Here is a 17,312-nt window from a genome sequence, read left to right as displayed (position 1 = left end):
ATGGACCGAATTGCAGATTGATAGGGACAATTACGTTTTAGACTTCGTTCCTCTTCCTCGGAGGTCAATTGCGCCGGTAAATCCTGCACTATGTCGCTACCTGTAACATGGTAAACGTTCAAATTTTATTTAACAGTTTATATAACAAACGTTTTTTCGCTATGATTATTTTTTACTGTTGAACGTCCATCTAACGATATTTCCCTTTATAACTTCTCGTAGGCAACTTGGTTTGTTTATTTTCCTGTCGAAATTTTACTCGTGATCTTCGCAGCGAATTTTTATTGTTTGTAAGAAAAGTTCCCGTAAAAAAGCTAGATGTGGATATAAAGATCCAACTTGCTCATGGAAAGTGCGAAAATATGTTTGTTAATGGAGAGCTAACCTTCTAAAAAATTTGAAGTATCAGCGCCATAACGGATTTCCAATTTCCCATAACGTCAAAAGTCGCTAAACTAGCGATGAATATCGGTAAGATCGTGGCCCGCGAAAAAACTTACTTTATTGCCTCGTAAAACGATCACGCGCGCGCCACCGTCGCCCAAACTCCTTCCTTCTGGCGAGAAACTTCTCGTTAAAGCTCATTTTGTATGGAGCAATGATATATGTCGAGGCTTTATACCGGTCGGCGTAATGCCCATATCGAATTTCTAAAATCGCACATACGAAAGTATTTAAACACTTACCACAGAAAAATTTGATGTATATATTCTGTGTGAATACGTGTGTCAGGTTTGTATCGTATAACACACATAATACAATCATAAAGGATTTCTACAAGTGTTCAAATACGTGAACCACTGTACGTGTATTTTCGTATTCTTTCTCGTAAGGATAATAGACGCGTGGTATGCACGTTAAAGCAGCGTATCACATCTTCGATTGTAAAGTCGAGAGATCTCGTATGGTGGCGTATCGATTACAAGGCAGCAGACACATTGAAGTCTCAACGTAGAACAAAAATAATCGATGAAGAAGGTGGGTAGAGAAGATGAAAGAAAAGTAGAAAAGAAGAAATTAACTACAAATGGAAAGAAGGAGAACCTAAAGGGGAAGTAGAGGAAAGAAGAGAAAGAAAGGAAAAAGAAAAAAAAGGAGTGAATCCTCATTCAGCCAAGATGTGTGTATGAACCATAAAGAATGCCCGTGGGGTAAGAAAAGAGGAGGCTGGCGCCAACCACCGCTACTTTGAATGTTGCTTTTATGGCGCATACCGCGCCGATCCAGCCGCGCGGATACATTAATTGGTATACGTACAGTGTACAGTGCGTGCCAGTGACAGCCACCAATAGCCATGGAGTATCGCGACACGCCGTGCCGTTTCACCTTTCTACCCGTCGTTTCTATACCTCTTAACCTCTCTCGATTTATGGATATTCGTTCCACAGGATTTTATACCAGTACGTTTCCTTACTAATTTGTTTCTATCTTACTCTCTTCGCAATTGTACGAAGCGGCCATCTTCTTTTTTTTTCGCAGCATTTTCAAGTACAAAGTTCTTTATGAAAATCGGTTGTCGCGTAACACATAAAAACGGTACTTAATCTTTGTTCGTATTTTGAGATTTGAATTTAAATTCAAATTCATTATTATTATTTTCAGATTAAATGCATTATTATTTTTAGATTGCTGCAATTAAAAAGTAAATGGGAAAGATGTTATCGAGCTCTGAAGTCGTTGAAGATTTCGTACACTGTACCGTCGGAAAGCCATGTGGCTCATGGCGCCTCGTTTCTTCTCATCTCCCTCGCATTAAGAGTCCAACAAGATGCCAAAAAGGCTACACGTTTCTAACAATTACGTCAAGCTTGATACGCTGATGCATCCAACATTGTTTGTAAATCATCATGAGAGATGACGCCAGGAATGGCACACGTTAGACAGCGCTATAAATTTATTTAATAAATGGCGCCACTGGCATCAATTTCAGATACTTTCTATTTATTTTTAAGTACGGCAGATTTTTATAAATGTTATTAGCAAGTGCGTATTTCATTTCTATATTTTGATAAAGATAAACTTTCTTTTATTTTAGAATGCAGTAAACGTTACTTTCACAAGTCCCATTGCAAAAAATAATAGGCTACCATTTCCTAAAATCGAGGGACGTAGATTTTGGATTTTACGGCAGTTGAACGTGACTAGAAGGAGCGTTACGGCCAATTTAATAGCTTTCACGCGAGAATCGACACTACGCGGTGCGTTTGACCGAAGGTCGGTCGTTATTCAGGATTAAGTTGCGCATGAAAACGGCGCCAAAATCACTGGGCCCGCCTAACTGACCACCTTTCACATTCTCTGAAACACAGAATCTTCTAACAACGTCTTTTTTTCATTAATTTACAACCTTCGAGAATGTTTACCTGAAGCCCTGTAACAAGGCAGGCGACAATAAAACTATAGAAAAATATATTAAGTAACAAGACTAGTTTCCAATTTCAATCTTACTAGTAGCATACCAGTCATGAAAAATTCTTGAGATGATCATTTGTGATGCTGTTCAATCAATTACCAACTTTTCCTTAGCGTGTCTTCTTAAATTTCTACGATATTACCTATAATAACCAAACTCTTCTAAAGTTCGTATTACTGATAATCAATAGAAAAATAATTTTTCTTATAGGCTAAAAAAGAACTCTATTTTAAAAGGGATAACTATATGATGGTAATCACGTCGACGGAGGATTTGAAAAAAAGACTTGAACAAAGTTGCTGTAATGAATACACTTTTAAACGATCTACCATAATACTCTGGACAGGATCGTATATTAACCGAACGCTAATTACGCGATGCTCATGCATCTTTCGATGTCTCGACCCTTCGTTGCTCTTGCCGAGAGAACGCGGGAGATTCAACAAGTTTCGTCATTATCCAATGAATGGAACTCCTTTCGCGTCTTCTGCCAACATCCTGGACACGTTGTCGTCCGTTGTCCGAGCCGATGAGAATCGATGTGACAGTCCAATCGACGGGCTCACGGGTCACAGTTTCTTCTCGCGGGACATAAAAGGGAGACGGCCGCGTATTGGTAATCGTAAGCGACTTCACCTTCCATCAGCAGGGGGCAACAAGCCTGCCAGACGACGACGCGAACACGACCACGATGACAACGGCTGAAGAATGTAGGGGGAAAACAAATTTCTGCGCGTTGAAACTTTATACTCGTAAATAACGATAAGCGATACTTCTTGAAACTGGGAAGAATTGGTTCTATCAGATACGCAGGGAATTTTTTACTTGCTGCTAGAAGATTGTATAATCTGTACTTCAGTGCTATTTTCATTGCAAACTTTTGAATTGTTATTTATCTGATCTAAGAGTACCAATCGAAATGGATCGACACTAGGCAACTATGAAATTTTGTTATCGCTATATAACCTGTTATGGCTTATTAATTATTGTTTCGTATGTTTTCAGCAGCAACTATCTTTCTGTTCCTAGAAATGACATAGATACTATGACTTTTTTAAGGTGAGCGGAAATATTGCTATAACGGGCTGGTTCTTGGGCTTTGCAGCACCATATCGAGATGACCTTTTCGAATCTGGTTTTTCCGGGTACCAGCCATGTCAGATGGGTGGAAATGATACATAGATATCTAAGGAACCTGTGAATGAGAAACTTAATGCAACTCGCGACTAAATTGTTGAACGCGATAAGTTATTCGAGACAAATATGTGTCGCGCCCAACATAGACAAATTTCTCTATACGGGTATGCTCTTACGGCATATGTTTATTATTGGTTACTGCAACACGATGCCGTGCCCATATTCACTGCCCATGTTCTGCCGTACGTTAATTAGGAAAAAAAGAGGAATTACTATTCGTTTGTGAATAAAGGTATATTGTATAATAAATCGTTCGCAGCTACAGTAGTTACAACCTTAACGAATATAGATATGATTTTACTCGTAAATTACAGGTAGACGTAAAAATGTTTTAGGGATTTTTATACGCTGAGGTTGACCTGCCTGGAATCTGGTACAATTACGTCCGTGTTTTAATCGCTTTCGAACACGTATATGTCTATTTCCTGCTCTTAAAAATATCGATTAATAAACAAATTTAAAAAACGGTTCGATCACCGACATTTTTGAAAAACACACCGGTCCTCCCTCCCCCCTATGGAGGCAATTTAAAGTACGCACGATAGCAAGCAACGAGGGAGTGGTTGACAAAGATAATAAGAAAAAGGGGCTTGAGGGAGTGGAGGCAGACACGAAATTAACGACGATAAAGCATGTCGGGAGGATAAAGAGCAATACAAGGAAAGACGATAAGAGGTGAACACGAAGAGGCAGCAGTAGCGACGAGACGATTGGTCAGCCTCATTGAAAGAGGAATGGTTTGCAATGATGCCCCTACCCCCCTGCTCCTCCCACACTGCTTCCCCCGCGACCTTCCAACCTTCCCACCAAGCCACGTCTCCTCGTCTATTCTCATTCCCGCGCGCGTTATGCCCGATCATTACGTATGCTAATATTTACATTTAGATTGCACGGCTTAATCGAAGTGACGCCATGCGGTAATATAGCCGGCGCCATGGCGCTAAACCGTGGCGCCCGACCTATCTCTTCTTTCTCTTTCTGCCTACCGACCACCACATCTTCTACTCCTCTTCCTCTCGTCGTTCACCATTCTCTTCTTTTTTGCCTACACTGTCTCTCCTGCCGTTTCTTTATCATCGACCTTTTTTCCGCGCTGCTTTTTTCTTTACCGACCGTCCTTCCCGCCGCGTCGGTTACGCTTAATTCGATCTCTCTCACGGGTTGTTATTTCGCTTATCTGCCACACGCGGCTGTGTCCCACGGAACGGCCACGGGGTGGCACTATTTGCGCTCAACAGAAATCCGACCCGCCATCTTCTTCCAATTGACATTATTTGACATAATTTTTTCTTAGTTGGCATTTGAACCTTTTTTTCTCTTTTTTGCGCGACGGTGGAATCGTAACAAGGAGAATCGTATCTTCGTTGGACTGATCAAGGTGCTGGGTAACTGGGTTACCAGTTAAAAACCTCCCTCTTTAATTTCTCTCGGTGTGGAAGGGAAAGCCCCTCCTCCTGGCTCTGATGTGATATTATCTCAAGAGGAGAGGTTACTTGCCGCCTATTTGGCCCTTTGTTTGTTGCAAAAATGTAACATTAGGTGTAAAATATAACAATAGCATCGTAAGTTTGTTAATGGTAATTAAGCAGTGGAACAATTGAATTTACTAGTGCAAGAATATACAAACATAGCGCGTGTATTCATTACTGGACTTATTATTAAGAATATTGACATATTCACGTTGCGAACGAGACGGCGCCACTCTGACGTTTGTATCCTCAATTATTGAAATATTCGACCGTAAGTATCGTAGATGTCTAGTCAAGATAAGTTCAAGGAAACAAGAAATGCGGAAAGATCGGTCACGTAGCGAATCGTTCCCTGAATAACGTAGTGTTTTGAATGACAAAAAGCAGTATGCGAACACAAGGCTCGTTATGTATGGTAAACAAACAGTAACGATCTCATCGATACACTGTTAATTCCACCTAATTATAAATTTTACGTGATTCTACCATTTTTATAGAGGCACCTGCAAAACTAGCGTCACTGCGCAAGCTCAGGCCACGTAACGTAACATAAGATGATATGCTCATTCATAAGATTACGATAGGAGATTAACGTGACAAAAATACGAAGGAATTTGATTATGGGGAAAATAAATGATAAAAAGAAAATGGCGATATGAAGGATCATGTACGGCCGCGATAAAGAAATCTTCGGCTAGCCAGGAATGGAAATAGAAAGCACGCGGACAATGACAGCAGGCTTGTCCATGGTTAATAAATGTGAGCTCGCTAATTGATTCTAAGTAACCAATAAATTGCGCTGGCCGCATTGTAAAAGTGGTTATGGTGAACGTATGCGTGTGGCCGAGCGTTGTTATCTTTCCGCTGGTGGTTTGTTCGTTTTTCCCTCCCGAGATCGCCTGCGCCTGTCGGCCGGCGCGTTATCATAAAAGCCCGCGCTTTTCCTCGCTCGTTTAAAAATGGCGGTTTCAATCGACGCTTCTCGCCAATGGTAATATGGTCATCGTATCGAGTAGAATACCGCGAGGATATCGTGAAACATCGTGCCAGTTATCAAGACAATAAATTGCGATTCTTCAAAAAGATATTTTATTGCGAAAAGGTTATCACGTGGTATTATGTTTTGCAGAATTTTTTAGGTTATGGACTATGAAGGTTCACTACACAAGGTCTTTTTTATTCTGCAATAGCGCGTAAATATAAAAATTATACTTCCAGCTTCGTCGCCGTAGGTAAAAAAGGATTTACAACACGTAGCACTAATACATTTTCATCTGTAGATAAAACACGGGATTCTTGGTATTTATGGACTACGAACTACTTCTTTTTATGAAAGTCTCAAAGTTACTTTACATGCAACAACGACTTCAGCTCACATAGATTATCTCAGATAAGTAACAGATAAGTAAATATTAATAATTAATCAGTATAAATAATCAAATAATGCTATTGTTTTTTGCAAATCTGCGTGCGTTATTTAAAGATCATTTTATTGTTTACGAAACGACTCGGAATTTTATAAAACTAAAAATTCATTTAAATCTCACTTAACTCGTTTCATCTTCTTCTGTCTTTTTATTATCATTCTCGTTTCAAACGTTTTGTATATGTAGATCTCTATTATATCTTTAGTTCATAGAAAACAACATATAGACTTAATATCAAAGTTCTCATATATTGGGTTGGCAACTAAGTGACTGCGGATTTGTCAATACCACTTAATGACAAAATCCGCAATCACTTAGTTGCCAACCCAATATCTTCGATTTACCAATAATTTGATTTATCATCGAGCCAATGTGTTAATAGAGCCGCTATATTTGCAAAAAGCTCGCTATTTGGTCAGAATTCCGTTTACAAGAAAGTTAAATCCTTAACCTTTATTTCCAGCTAGCCAATGTATTTCCACCTAAAAGCAAGAGGAATGGGCACAGGTATTTCAATCGGTTCATTTATTCCACCGGCATTTTATGGTAATTAACGGTGATATAGGAATCCATTGAAGAAAGAAAGGAGCCAAGTAACCGTACAAAGAATTTGGCCCATGCTATTCAAGTGAAAGTTGCACATTTTAGAAATACTTTATACCGTAACGTTTATTGAACGAGAAACAAAATATAAAACTCTTGAATTGTGTCCTATAGATTAGCTATATTCTAATCATGTAATTTGTGTTTTTTATCAAATAGTAATTTCCCGTCCTGATCTCCATATCTGCGAGTCGGTCACCTATGATGCAAGAAGAGCATTACCAAGGGACAATGAGGGTGACATGCATTTATGTCATCTGTGCATGACTCATAGAACTTATAGTATAACCAGACAAACAATTCCTTGATAAGTATTAGTCTAAATTGTTCCTTTGTTACCTTCGTTATCCTTTAAAATAGGCTTATAGATCAGAATTAAGAATAGAATGGGACAAAGGATATTATGAATTAAGAATAAAATTAGATAAAAGAGATAAGCATGTAAATCATTTGTAACACTTTATATCGTTGCATGTAAGAAATCGTATACGTTGAATTATACTCGAGAATGAAACTAGTAAAAACAAAGTTAATATTGTGGTTACAATTATAACATTTATGAAAGAAAAAAAGGCAAGGCAAAGCTAGGGCATCTTTCTTGGCAAAGAAAAGTAGCAAGTTGAAGTCTCTTATTTTGCAGTACTCGAAAAAAAGCTGCATATGCGCGTTAATCTGCTAATCCCTAATAAGAGCACTCGAACATTGAGGCGATAATAAAACTGAAGCCACCAGGCGATAACGGTCAATCATGATTACATGGCATTGCAAATACGATTATCGGATCGATCGGACCGATAGAGAGACGTTCGAAGAAGCGACCGAGGAAGTGTTAAGAAGAAAAAGAGAATCCTCTAGAAGGCGAGAAAGACAACGACACAGACAAAAGAGGCAGTGATCATTGATAAATGATTTATGCAAGCCACTTGACTCTCATTAATATCTCCCGTCACTCGATATATTGGATCTATATCTTCTGTAAGCGCTAATCGTTACAAGTTTGCTGATAGTTATTGAGCATCTTTCATTTTTAACCTTTTTTGATCCTCGGTACAATTATGGTAACTGGCAAATCGCAGAAGTTTCAGCAGCCTATACATTTCAGATTATTTCTCACAGAGATCAGTATTCTGATCAATGATATTGCGATAATAGCGCCTCTGTTGGCAGATTCTTTTGTTTCAAACATAACCTAGAATTAAGAACATTAACATACGAATGTCGAGCAAAAGACGCACGTGTTTCTTTAAAATAATAATGCGATAAAACAAAGTCTTCGGATCATATAATGGCAATATTCTTATCTTGGAGATACCGTTGTGTTAAATAAAGATACTACTATATGTGTCACAAGTGCAAGGAGTATTCAATAACACGTCTACATGGAGGTCATCACAAGTGCCTACATCTGCCGCTTTTTCTTAAATCCAATGGATCCAATATCAAGCGTATGCAAAGAAAAATATGCTGTTACTTACTAAAGTCTCCCGGACAAGATTTGCAACACCTGCCAGGAAGGAGAACTGGCTCTTTGCACGTAAGTTCTGGGCATTCGTTCTTGATGTTACGGCAGTGAACCCGCGCTACGATTCGCCGTTTCTTCTGCACCTGAAACCAGAACATTATTATGTATTTTCACACATTACAACGTTTAAAATATTACCACGCTGTAACAGATGGTTTTCAGTTGAACAATAGGAAAAAGTTTGAACGATGTCCGTTACGAAACAGAAATGTAAGAAGTTAAAGAAACAGCGTCTAGGTTAATTATTATTCGAATAATGGTGAATGCTAACACGTTATTTTCCTTTTCCAAATTATTCGAATTCCAGCGAGTTTCTCCATCAGCCTGTTCATACTACTGGACACGTTCGCGGTGACGTTTGAAAGTGTGATTGTAATGTTTTCGAACCTGTAAACGTGCTTACATGTTTATTACTCCTTTACGCATCGCTGACGACGACAGTTGCAACGTTTACATGCACGGCGTGCATAAATCTATCGTCAAGTAATTGGTAGGTGTTATTGATCACAAAAGACTCGTTTATCACGGTCAATGGTGCCATTATTCGCGATACGATTTACAATACTCTATGGCAATATAAATTATCGTTTAACGTCTCTGTCGTTCACCATTTTCTACGGATTTAGCGCGAAAAAGAATCGTCCACCTACCGGGGCTTGAACCGTGTAAATGGCGGCGTTGTTACCGATGTGTTCTACAATATACGCCTTATAAATTCATATTCCGCGGTATTGTAGTTCACTCCACTTTCTACCATAGATCTGCCGTTTCTACCTAAGGTATTTCTCTTTTCAGATGTCTTACTCGAGCTCGACCGTGTTGTTCTTTACGATGCATTCATAGCTCGATGGTACATACACGATTCGATTCATGAACAACGCACATTCGTCTAGAAGAAACATTCCTTACTTGTGCATTTTTGTACAGGAATATATATAATATATTTCTGTATATGTATAACAGTATCCATCGAAATTTCATGATGATAACGAAGGAACACGATCGTAATTATAATTTGTGATCAAATATCATAAAAGGTTATGTGAGATTTCAATACATAGGCGTAGACAGAGACAAAACTAAATGATCAGATAGCGGATCTAGGTATCGATGACGTTTAATCAAACTGGAACTAGTATTATCTACTTAAGTTCTATTTGTTATATATCCTTGTAGTACACGTGTAGATTACTTAATAAGTAATCGAAATTAGTATCCACGTTGTTGTATGAGTCAGCTGTGTTTAACGGAACTTTATTGATATTTGTTTCCACTACCTGCTCAATTATTTCTCTACCAGACTGTTACTTGTTTGTTTAAGTTGCATATAATGTAACCAGATAATAAAATAATGATATAAATAATAATATATTATAATATGAATTATAAATTAACGATATAAAAACTATGATAATAAAGAAAAAAAAAAAATAAAAACAGGTAAAACTAGAACCATCGGATACAAAAATCGTAAAGTTCGAACGAGTTTCCAGCGATCCAGCAGACACGCGTTGACTGGTCGATAAATATCCGACTTTAGAGCAAATTTGCGGCATCTAGTTATCTCTGGGTGTGAAAAACTAATCTCGAAAGATTCTTCTTCAACGGGACGCCAACCAAAGGAATGGATAAGAGATCGTGCATCCGGCGAGGGTTCCGGTTACACTGGTGCCGAGAGCAGAAATTAAGTTTGGGGTTTTATAGAGCTGCATGGCATTCCTGAAACGCGAAACGATACGTTCGATGTTGATTCGAGTGACAAAATGAAAAAAAGTCAAGGGAGCAGAACGGCGCCGACCGGCGATCAGACAACGCAGACGTTGAACTTCGCATTACGGGAGTATCGGGGCGCCAGGAGTAAATTCCGAGATTCAGTGGCCCTCGTGAGATCGCGTGACAGTTATTTAACTGGGACCCGCTAAGCGAGTATGTCGCTGTATTTTTTATCGTCCAGAGATACATTTAGGTGCCTGCCGACGCATACCTCTAGTACTTCTGATAAGTTTCTACGACATTGCGAGATACAATGTAACAAAAAGTTTTTCAGCGATCTGGAAACACGAAGAACGATAATGATAAGGCCGATAGTAAAAAACGAAGCAACCATTTTTCTATCGGCAACTTCTCGACGTATTCAATTATGTTATAGATAACGCGACGTAAATCAATATAGCTTTCATAGAAACTAAATATAAATCTTCGCGATTTCTACGCACTCTGTATCTTGTTCTTTTTACTTTTACTTACACGAATATAAAGACATTCCATTTTTTTGTCTCCTTAAAGAAGTTTTGAATATATCCTTCGACGTTGGACGTATTGTACAAATATAGCTGTGTGACGACGTGACCAAAAATACCATGCGACTGCGCTAATATCGCAACCAAACGGCCAATAAGCGTGTATAATGCGAGTATCCATATACGATGTCATGGGAACGTTTTTGCGAGACACGGACAGATCAATTCTGATGATCGTCTCGATTAAAAAACGTCCCGCAATTCGCACGAGCTGGCGTGCTCCACCCACCTACGATTTTCTCGCACCGTGATAGTCATTCGTTATTTCGACATTATTCTATAGGTAATAATAGAAGCAAGACAAACGTTCTCGCCTGATCGGACAGGAAGTCGGTATCGATTTGTGCGTGGAGTCTCCTGCGTGGGTCGTTCTTCCAGCGTTCTCGCTTCCAACAAATCTTTTGATTTATGCCGCTTCCTAAGAAAATGAACGAACCTCTTAATACGCTATTAAACGTATTTCCATGAAAAGCTAGAAATGCATCAAGTTGTAACATAATTAATTTCGATTAAACGCAATACTCTTCGCTATTTAATTGAACGTACATACGTTACAACGTACTATCTACATCCGAGTGGCTAATTACATTAACAAGTTCTATTTTGACAGGCGAATCCAACAAACGTATGTGTCGAGCATAAATAGACGTAGTAACACTGGAAAATAAAACTAATAAGTGGACAGCGTACACTAGTCCGGTGTATGACTTTAAGTAAAGAAACGATGTCTCGTGTGATTCACGCGATGTGTCTGCCTGGCTCACAACGAAGCCCGTGACCTATCAATAGCTCCTCATATACACTGAAGAGGGACTGTCATTCCACCGAAGACTAAAAATAGAGTTCGCGCGTCCGTCCATAAGCCGCTGGGTCCGAGCAGTTCTGTACCAATGCTCTCTCTCTATCTCTCTCTTTCTCGATCACGCTTTATTTTTTCTCTTCGTCTACCCTTTCGTCCCAGCCTGATCTTCGTTCCTTTTTCTTTTCTACGCCAGTATTTATAGTAGCAGTTCCTCGTGAAATTTTTTCCTCGCTCCTCGCTCTTGATACTTCAATCGGCCAATATTGTTAACATTTAACACTTCGATTCCACAAAACGCAATTTTCTTTGAGTTGGCAATGTTCGGAATGTTTTAAGGTGAACTAAAAAGAACGAAAGGCAGACGGCATGTTATAGGCAAACACGGTAAGAACGGTTGCCAGTCAAGGACAGAGTTTACGAAGATTGGCTAAATTAAACTCCATTAGGACAGTCGTGACCGTTCTGCCCGGACGACAAATGCATGCGCGACAGAACCCGTTACTATGATAGAGATCATTAGTTGAGCCGCACAGAGCGAGGGCTTTGAATCGCTTTATGATTGACCCCAAATTTATATCCACATCCTTAACCTACAAACAACTGTACGCGCGGGTCAAGTTATTAACCCAATGTTATTAACCTCGCCTGTGACTTCGTCGATCTAACTTTCGGATCCCATGAAAATTATTTATCGTGCCCGTGGCTAATATCCTGCCGATGAATGACATAAGTATACCCGATATAAACAGCACGACTCGATTCTAAAGTGCGGAATATCTAATCGGCCATTAGTGATCGTTCATTCATGAAATGTAAATGAAAATCAATATGTCAATGTTTTTTTAACATATATTCCTTCTAGCATCTTAATCATTTAGTGTACGATAACTAGTTTTTTTTTATTTCCGTTAATTCGTAACTACGTACATAATAAACTATTATGTACCGCCTTAAATCACGTAATTCAGATGTCGTGTCTGGCGCGCGTGCTAGCTACGCATCTGATCTTTCGTCTTACCGGATGAAAAATAGTGAACCGAATGGAATTTTAAAAATGACAAGTAATTTATTTAGTGCGCACATATAAGCAGCTTTTGTATCGGATATTTTTCGATACGTTCATCCATTCTAAAGTATATACGTATTATATATATTCGCTATACTTGCTAAATACAATTCCGTTTTGTAAGACGATGCTACTGTGTCTCTATCTTTCGGACATAATGTGACGTATAATGTTTGTACACAAACAGGATCGTGTAAACCGACAGAGCAAACATCGGGCGCGAACCTCGTGTTTGAATCGGCGCAGTGTAAACAGCCCTAAGCCTTGAACGCTCGGGAAAAGATCGAATTTCTCGTTGCCGGTTGAAAATTGGCTAATGTTGTTTACACAATAAACAGAATTCAAAGCCATAGTGATGGGCGTGCATGAAGTGACACAACAAACCAGTTATTTTCTACCAATAAATGTCGTAAGCAGAAAAGCAACTTCGTTTTTATGTGTTTTCATGTATGCAACAAGTAAGACGCAATAGCTATACCGATAATGGCTCTGAACGTTCCAGTATCAATCAGATGACAGTTAATCATTTTCCTGATAGATAATTTCAATGGTTGATTTTATACAGATACGTGGAAAATATCTTTATCGATGTTCGAATTCTGCACGATTTAATTGTCCGTTTTAAACTAACGGAATTTTTCGAACGAGATTTCCCATTGGTCGATCTACTGTCGGAAGATACTACAGAAAACGAAAGTGTTCCTAAACGGTTATTTCTTAACCTTAAACTGGCACGGTTCTTTAACGTTGAACTAACGGTACTATGGGCGGATTTTTATTGATATTTCATCGTAATTATACTTTTAAGATCGTGAAATTGATACATCTTTCTAAAAGCGCGCATTTATTAATAAAAAGAACGTTAGATACAGGAGCATTAAATTAACAAACGTATCGTCTTGAAAATAAAACTGAACTATGAAAGACAGTCTACGATATAAACTTTCCGTGGCACTTCTTCCAGCCGTAAGTACCTATGTAATTTCCTATCTACCAATTAAAGATTAATTTTAAAAGGTTACTTCCCTGACTATTATAAAGACTACTAATCGTCACGTGGATATTGCCAGAAATAGTAAACGAATCTTCATGCCTGTTTTGCAGTTGAAATTATGCGGGTAAAGAAGGAGGAAGAGAAAAGGTGAATGGCGCAAAGAAGAATGAACGCACATATCGCGTGGGTGGTGTCGGTGGGTCTTGTATAATGAGATGAGTATCTTTAATAGTCCGACGATACAAGGCGGCCGGCACGTCGTGGGTATCAAAGCCCCCTCTCGTATCCGCCTTACACATCGCCCTCTCTTTTCTGCTTCAATGGATCGAGCATGAGTGGGTGTGAACGAAATCTCGACTGGATCATCGTTTAACGGCGCTTTTGTTCTCGTAGCGGATAAAAGGTGTTTCGCTTGATAAGAATCAGTCTTTATCGTTCCTTAATGAAACCTCACGTGTATATACATTTTTTCGCGAATCCAAAGACTAGAATCACAGAATTGAAATTTACTAGTGAAATACGATTATTCCGCAGGATTTCCTCGTGTTTAACGGGTGAATCGCACGTTTCTATCCTGTTAAGAAAATATTCACTTTTAGAGAGAAATACAACGCGAAAGAAATAAAACCGCAAGTGGATAAAAATCACAGATGGCTGATTAGAAGCAATTAAAAAAAAGGCCAATTCCACGCTAGGCGGTTAAACGAAGCAGAAAACATCAGGCCTCCGCCTTTCATCGAGAAAGTCCGGAAGAGAACCACTAAACAGAGCTAATCGACCGGGGCCGTACTTTTATCTCTTCATAATCGCGCTCATTAGTGCCGGGCCTATTATTACAAGTCTACAAGAAATATCGATAAGAAAAACGCTCGATTTAGCAACCGGGCGTCGTTCTTACATCGAACACACGTTACGTTCTCGTTCGATCGTTACGACCCTCGTGTGTATACCGGGTGTTCGACTAATACCGCTGCCATACGTTACATCGTTAAACGGCGAACGAGCAATAAAATGAACAATGTTTTACGATTTTCATCTAATTAGGTCGTAAAAGGCACAATTATTACCGTCGGCATCTTGTCAGAAAATATGTATACTGCGTCTGAAAAAAAAACGCCGTAAAAAGGCGAGGGGAACCAAGGTCAGAAAAAATTGCGCAGCTTTTCATGTAAATGCAAAAAATGAGTCAGGAAGGTGTTATCGACTGAATGATTAAAAAAATGTTGGTATCGGCGGGGCGGGTAAGAGGCGAGAAAGGGCAAGAATATCGATGACACAAGGAAGGGACGTGTCGGTACACGGTGACGTTATCGTTCGGCTTATATAGGACGCAAAACAAAGCGGTGTTTCCCCCGTGCATATATGCGTGGAATGTAAATGACGATTATTGCGCGATTGGACAAGAATTCGAGCGATCCTTTGCCGGCAACAACGCAATATAAAATGGAATCGGTCCGTCTTATCGGTATTCGTCGAGCACTGCGTATCGAATCGTGTTCAATTTTCTTTTGATACTGTATTTATGCAAATTTGTAAGAGCTATAATATTTTATAGAAATACATGTCATATGCTGTACATGGTTTTACCTACCCGGTCGTATCTTATTTTCATTTTGCAGACAGACGGTCAAAAAGGAATAACGTATGTATGCGAAGAAAATAGAGCAGCAATGGAGAGATAAAAATTTGTTTTCGAACGCACGGCCGGAACTAATTTAATTCGGCGTACTTCGCGTCATGCGAACGCGGCTTCATTAATAATGCAGGACGCGTTAGCGCGACAAAATGTATAACCGAACGTAGGTGCGGCCTGTCAACGATTGCGTCGGAAATACAACACTGCCAACCCATCATTCGACCTGTTTGCATCGACGAAAAGAAGCGAGACAATACCGATTCTTCTGACGCTTCGAACGCGCAGATATTCAATCGCGTCAAAATTATCCGCCTTACTTCAACTGTATATGTACGTATTATATTTCGGAATACGTAAGATATCTGACTGAAACTTTTTATTTTCCTTTTCTTTTCTAATTAATATTGTATCAATAATTTATTTTGTATCGCAGGCTCGTAGCCTGTTACAGGAAGATTTTTGGTCCTCTCATTTCTAGTTTCTTACAATATATATATTATATTTTTATGCCTCCTTATATTATATCTGTTGATTATATATTTTTCTATATATTTTTTATATATTTCATTATGTATCTTTATTATATTTATTATATATCTGTATATCTTTTAATTATTATATCTTATTGCTGCTGTTATTATTTGTATAATGCTTAGTCCTTTCTCAGTTAGTATTTATCTATCGTATATTTTTATGTAGCTATATTTTGCATCTATATTTCTATATAAAAGTATATTCTTTTAAACGCGCATTCTGCTATTCATCTATGTATAGTTTTCTAGTCTTTATGGTTGCTTGAAAATATTTTTTATCGATATCAAATATTCGTGTTTCTTTCCTTTCCATATTGCATAACTGGCATGTTTCTGCGTCGTTTACTCGCACCTCCTCCCCGTTCTCCCCATTTCTTTTTCCTCGTGAAATATACTTAGAACGAAAAGCTTCTTCCATTAATTTCAAAAATATCAATATAAATATACCAATTGCTCTCGCATATGAGGTTTTCTTTCTCGCTTAAGTATACCTAAAACGAGAAGCTTATTTCCTCAACTTCAAAAATATCAGTATTTCGATTCTCCTCGTACGAAAGACTACTCGATATTAATCATTTAAGACGGCCAAATTAATCAGATACAATCTTGAAACGGTTAATGTACAGGAACACGTTCAGAATTCCTTGACAGAGTTTAGAGGACGTGGTATGACGTGTCACAATGTATCCACCCGTAAAACGATACGTGAGCAATATATGCGCCTCGCTCACGTACAGTAGTAGTAGACGAGCTAAGAAGCGGACGCCAGTCTGTCTCGGATCAGGAATGGGATTAGAAAGCACGTCAAGTCTCCGTGGGTCACGTCACCCAGATCGAGATTTAGTCCGTGCCTCGCGTATTACGTCGGTCTACAGTACTATCCAAAGGGCAATGCCATTTCTATGACCTTCTCGGAAAAAGCGATCCAAGAAAGAGTCGATATCGATCAGCCTGTTGCATACGGTGGTTGTCGGAAACTTATACGTTCTACATAGTCTATGATCTTTCCTAGTAAATATTTCCTAGTAAGTATATACGTTTGACGTATTTTCAATTGCTGAAAAATATATAAGCTATTTTGTATTACGTTTGCTATACTTTAAATTCCAGAAAAATACATAAGCTATTTTATATTTTATAAATTCGAATTCGTACGACCAAATTGCTTTTACATGTATAGTAAGTGAATATAAAAATTGAATCGAGCTTAAGGGAAGCTTAGGATTATAAATAATATATTACATCGAATAATTAGACTAAATTAAATGACAGATTACGTTGATATTTGAACGAACGTCAATTATTGACATATCGTACGATGATGACCTATGACTGTGTGAAATGACGTAA

General features: G+C 38.7%; 1 protein-coding gene and 1 long non-coding RNA gene across 15 annotated transcripts in view; one reads left to right on the top strand and one right to left on the bottom strand.

The window, feature by feature from the left end:
• The window catches only part of LOC100650440 (dorsal-ventral patterning protein Sog), a 100,750-nt gene that overhangs the window by 14,511 nt on the left and 68,927 nt on the right, over window positions 1-17,312 (bottom strand). For 9 of the 11 annotated variants that reach the window (XR_001098827.3, XM_012309976.3, XM_020863618.2 and 6 more), the window contains 2 exons: window positions 8,585-8,714; window positions 35-100 (listed from right to left, as the gene is read on the bottom strand). Coding sequence is in view for 9 of the 11 variants with exons in the window: in XM_012309976.3 (XP_012165366.1) it covers window positions 35-100; window positions 8,585-8,714 (196 nt within the window). In the remaining 2 variants the exon portion in view is untranslated. Of the gene's footprint in view, window positions 1-34; window positions 101-1,257; window positions 1,381-8,584; window positions 8,715-10,878; window positions 10,915-17,312 lie in introns of those variants that run through there. The other 2 variants (XM_048407516.1, XM_048407517.1) reach the window with 2 other exon arrangements.
• Window positions 699-10,884, top strand: LOC105665883. Of its 4 annotated transcripts, none has more exons than XR_007224733.1 (8): window positions 699-1,400; window positions 1,626-1,951; window positions 2,036-2,198; window positions 2,624-3,842; window positions 3,925-5,494; window positions 5,577-8,841; window positions 8,939-9,121; window positions 9,427-10,884. It is a non-coding gene; the product is annotated as an uncharacterized LOC105665883 (long non-coding RNA). The 4 variants fall into 4 exon arrangements; XR_007224732.1 differs by having other exon boundaries at window positions 3,925-6,484; window positions 6,970-8,841; XR_007224731.1 differs by adding an exon at window positions 1,480-1,536 and having other exon boundaries at window positions 3,925-8,841.

The sequence above is a fragment of the Bombus terrestris genome, chromosome 7 (assembly GCF_910591885.1).
Source record: "Bombus terrestris chromosome 7, iyBomTerr1.2, whole genome shotgun sequence".
Classification (NCBI taxonomy): Eukaryota; Metazoa; Arthropoda; class Insecta; order Hymenoptera; family Apidae; genus Bombus; species Bombus terrestris.
This window is presented reverse-complemented; position numbering and strand designations above follow the sequence as displayed.